General features: G+C 32.0%; 1 protein-coding gene across 1 annotated transcript; it reads left to right on the forward strand.

The window, feature by feature from the left end:
• Window positions 1–2,074: 2,074 nt before the first annotated feature.
• LOC131647201 (alkane hydroxylase MAH1-like) lies at window positions 2,075–3,735 on the forward strand. Its single transcript, XM_058917112.1, has one exon. It carries the CDS (start codon window positions 2,102–2,104, stop codon window positions 3,644–3,646), a length of 1,545 nt encoding a protein of 514 aa, XP_058773095.1. The 5' UTR covers window positions 2,075–2,101; the 3' UTR covers window positions 3,647–3,735.
• Window positions 3,736–4,375: the final 640 nt, after the last annotated feature.

Raw genomic sequence — 4,375 nt, forward strand, 5'->3', positions numbered from 1 at the left:
AGAATTTTCTTGTTCCTATTTAAGTGTCGTTTTATAATTTAATGTTATAATTTGTCATTTATACCCTTATTTTTTCAATAACTCCACCTCAAAATTTTCAAATTTTTATTGGAAAAAGGGAGTGTATGATTGAATTTATTTGGAAAAAGAAAAATAAATAAGGGTATAATAGAAAAGTAACTCTAATAATCCACTATATCTTGGTGGAAGAGCTTTTTGCTAAAACGACACTTAAAAAGGAACGGAGGGAGTAGTATTTATAAAAGAAGAGTTGCAAATACGAAAACTATTGAATCAATGTGTTGCGTTTTTATTGGATACAAATTAAATTAGTCAAATGTACGTTGACCGAGAAAACAACTTTCTTGTATTTTTCTTAAAGAAGAGTAGCATTTTTGTTTTTTATTCTTTTAGTATGAAATGGTTATTTTAGATATTAATTCAATTAATTAATTTTATTAATTATGATCTTATTATTATTATTATTTTTTTTAGTTTATCACCATCGGAATAGTCTGCTTCTACTTCTGTAGGTGTATGGAACAAGTGTATACTTGCCACAACCACGGCTAAAGAACACATAATTATGCCCTTCATCATATTTCATATTTTTTATTTAAATTTAATTGAATGTCAACGTGTATAACATATTACATTAATTCACACGCTTATGAATTTAAGTATATATATTATATATATTATACAAAAATCACTTCGGGATCATTTAAGGTATTCTATACTCCTACTCAAACCTAATTTTTATCCATTCCCTTACCTAAAAGTTATAGTTTTAATCTTAAAGGTTCACCTAGTGTATCGAAAAATTCAATCCATTGTATGGAAAAGATTGATCCACCATAGTATCCGAAATTGTTTTCTTTCTCTTGTTTGAAAAATGTGTCTGTGGCGGGAATGGGAGGGTGGCGTAATGGCATTTGGGAATGGGGAAATTGTGGTATTTGGGATAATCAAATTTCTAGCATTGATTTGAGGGCGGTGTGGGATTCTTTCCGGAATTCCATTGCGGGTTGCGGTCCGTTTTTGGTAGGGAAAGATGTGGTTAGTTGGAAGTACTCGGCGGATGGTATCTTCTCTGTGGCATCTTGCTATAGACATTTTGCTAGTATGCGTACTCCGTTTGGACCTTTTGAGAAGTTCAATGAGGCTTTCTCGTTGATATGGAAGATGGAGGTCCCTTTTAAAATCAAAGCTTTTGGTTGGAGGTTTTTTGTGAATAGGCTTCCTTTTAAGGATTTACTTACGGTTAGAGGTATAGCTTTGTCTCAAGATAATTTAAAGTGTGTTTTTTGTGGTTTCGTTCCGGAAAACCGTGAGCACTCCTTCTTGAATTGTAAAGTGGTGGAGGTGGTGTGGAGGGAAATTTCTTGTTGGATTGGGAAGCCTTGGAGTGTCATGGAAGAAGAGTGCAAAAAGAGTTTCATGGAATGGTATTATTTTTGTAAAAAGAAAAAAGTGAAAGTGGGTAAATTAGGTGTTGTGTGGTTAGCTTCTTTATGGATTCTTTGGATTACGAGGAATGGGATATGTTTTCGGAATGAAGGTTGGGATGTGAATAATACGTTATGGAAGATTAAATCTTTGGTTTGGAAATGGTCTTTTATTGGAGAAATTACTCATCCCATTTGTAGTTTTTACGAGTTTAACAAGGATCCATTGTTATTCCTATCGTAAATCTAATTGGTTTGTAATTTCTTTTTGTCGGGTATTTCCCGCTTTCTGTGTAATCGGATTATGAGAACATTTAGTTCTCCGTTTTAATGAAATCTTGCTTACACAAAAAAAAATCACTTAATCCTCTGTCGCTAATTCCTATATGGAAAAATAACTCATATTAATTAAAAATATCCAATTTTAATCATATATTAATTAAAAGAAATAATATCACTTTAATTTTAAGGAATAAAACAAACTTTCCCATCAAATGTAGTTTGACTATTATGCACAATGATATCATCATTTATGATCGTATTCTTACTTTGTTTTGTAACCAAAATTGGGCATTTAAGCTTTTATATAAAGACACATTGGGATTTGGGAGCATGACATAATTACATATCTCTCAAATTCATTGACATTGAAAATGATGATCATGCTAACACCATTTCTAGCTATGGCTATCACATTCATCCTCCCTCTATTTCTATATGCTTTTTACCAAACACTACACCTCAAAACTCCTGCATTCACAAATTGGCCTTTTATTGGTATGCTACCAAGATTCCTATGGAACGTTTCACGTATTCATGAATTTTCAGCTCATTTTTTGAATGCAAAAGGTGGCACAGTTGAGTTCATAGGACCTTGGTTTACCAATATGAATGGTGTAATCACAATTGATCCAATGAATGTCCACTACATTATGAGCAAGAGTTTCGACAACTTTGTGAAAGGCGATTTGTTTCGCGAAATGTTTCAAGCTTTTGGTTTAGGTATTTTCACCACTGATTCACATGAATGGAAATACAGTAGGAATCTTCTTCAATATCTTTTCAAACAAAGGAGCTTTGAAACTTATCAAGAGAAAGCCATTCACAACAAAGTTGAGAAATCATTGATTCCACTACTCAATCATGTTCAACAAAATGAATCGACGGTCGATTTACAAGATATTTTCAATCGTTTCACGTTTGATAATATTTGTTTGATAGTTCTTGGAAATGATCCCAATTGTCTTTCCTTAGATTTCCCTGAAGTTGCGGTTGAAAAGGCTTTTAACCAAGCTGAAGAATCCATCTTCTATAGACACACCGTACCAATGTGTGTTTGGAGGTTGCAAAGATGGCTTCAAATCGGCGAAGAGAAAAAAATGACCAAGGCATGCAAAGTATTTGACAAATTTTTATTTGAATGCATATCTTCTAAACGAAAAGAGCTTATAAAAAATGGTAACAAAAATGAAATTAATGTTGTGAGCGAGAAAAACCATCATGTTGATTTGCTAACCGCGATGATAGGAGAAGAAGAATCAAAGGATGATGAAAGTGGCGACAAGTTTCTAAGAGATGCTGCTTTCAATCTCTTTGTAGCGGGGAGAGATACTATAACTTCCGCACTTACATGGTTATTTTATCTTATTGCTACGCACCCTTTGGTGGAAGCAAAGATTCTTGAAGAGATAAAAGAACTTTTTGGTCACAAAGAGAAGCCTTGGATTTTAAGCGTCGATGAGACGAAAAAGCTTGTTTATCTCCATGGTGCTATATGTGAGGCATTAAGGCTTTTTCCACCAGTACCTTTTGAGAGAAAGGAAGCTGTTAAACCTGATATACTTCCAAGTGGTCATCATGTTTATCCAAATGCAATGATATTGTTTTCCTTATATGCAATGGGAAGGTATGAAGATATTTGGGGAAAAGATTGCTTGGAGTTCAAGCCAGAGAGGTGGATTTCAGACCGAGGAGGTATTGTTTATGTGCCTTCTTACAAGTTCTTTAGTTTTAATGCTGGGCCTAGGACTTGTTTGGGAAGAGACTTGGCTTTTATTCAAATTAAGATGGTGACTGCTTCTATTTTGTGGAACTATTGTGTCCATGTTGTGGAAGGTAATTGTATCACTCCTAACCTTTCAATTGTACTTCTCATGAAACATGGTCTCAAGGTTAAGATAACCAAAAGAGAAATTTAGTTTCAGGTATTTCTCTTTGTAGTAGAAAATATGTCTAAACTATGGATGGTATTTATATATATTCCTATCTAATAACTAAATAATAGTTTCATCAGGGAATAAAAGCATGATGAAATTTATCTATTTAATGTAATGAATATATTTATTTAAATAAAGTTTAGTAAGATTAATGTCTTAATTGTTTCTTTCATTTATATTATTATATAAATTATGTAAGTTAATAACTTTGAAATAATAATTTAGACATATTTAATTAATTTCTTCAATTTTTTTTAATGTTTTTCTCTATTAATTTTATTAATTTTTTTTGTTTTTTAATCAATTTTTTTTTTGAGCAAAAGACAATCAACTCATATCATTTATAAGTAAATGTTCAATACAAGGAGGATGCATATTAAAGAGACTACGCCTAATACAAGAATCGGCCGTCTTATCTAAAGCATATGCAACCAAATTCGTTTGGCGCTTTAAAAACTTAACCTCAAAGTTGGGAAAATTAACCAATAAACTACTAATAGCCAAAATAATAACACTAAACTCAGAGAAACCATTAACAACAGAACAAATGGCATGAATCGTATTTTAGTACAATTTATCTCATATTAATTAATGAACGCATTAATCTTGTAAAAATGTTGCATGAGTAAGAAATTTGATTTAAACCTAGTAATAAGGAGTTAAACTTGTTATTTAAGTTTGTTTGTTAGTTTTGAATAAGCTCGGCACTAT

The sequence above is a fragment of the Vicia villosa genome, linkage group LG2 (assembly GCF_029867415.1).
Source record: "Vicia villosa cultivar HV-30 ecotype Madison, WI linkage group LG2, Vvil1.0, whole genome shotgun sequence".
Classification (NCBI taxonomy): domain Eukaryota; kingdom Viridiplantae; phylum Streptophyta; class Magnoliopsida; order Fabales; family Fabaceae; genus Vicia; species Vicia villosa.

What these genes read in the sequence shown, in the direction of transcription:
- LOC131647201 (XM_058917112.1), top strand. Translation starts at nt 2,102, where the DNA reads ATGATGATCATGCTAACACCATTTCTAGCTATGGCTATCACATTCATC.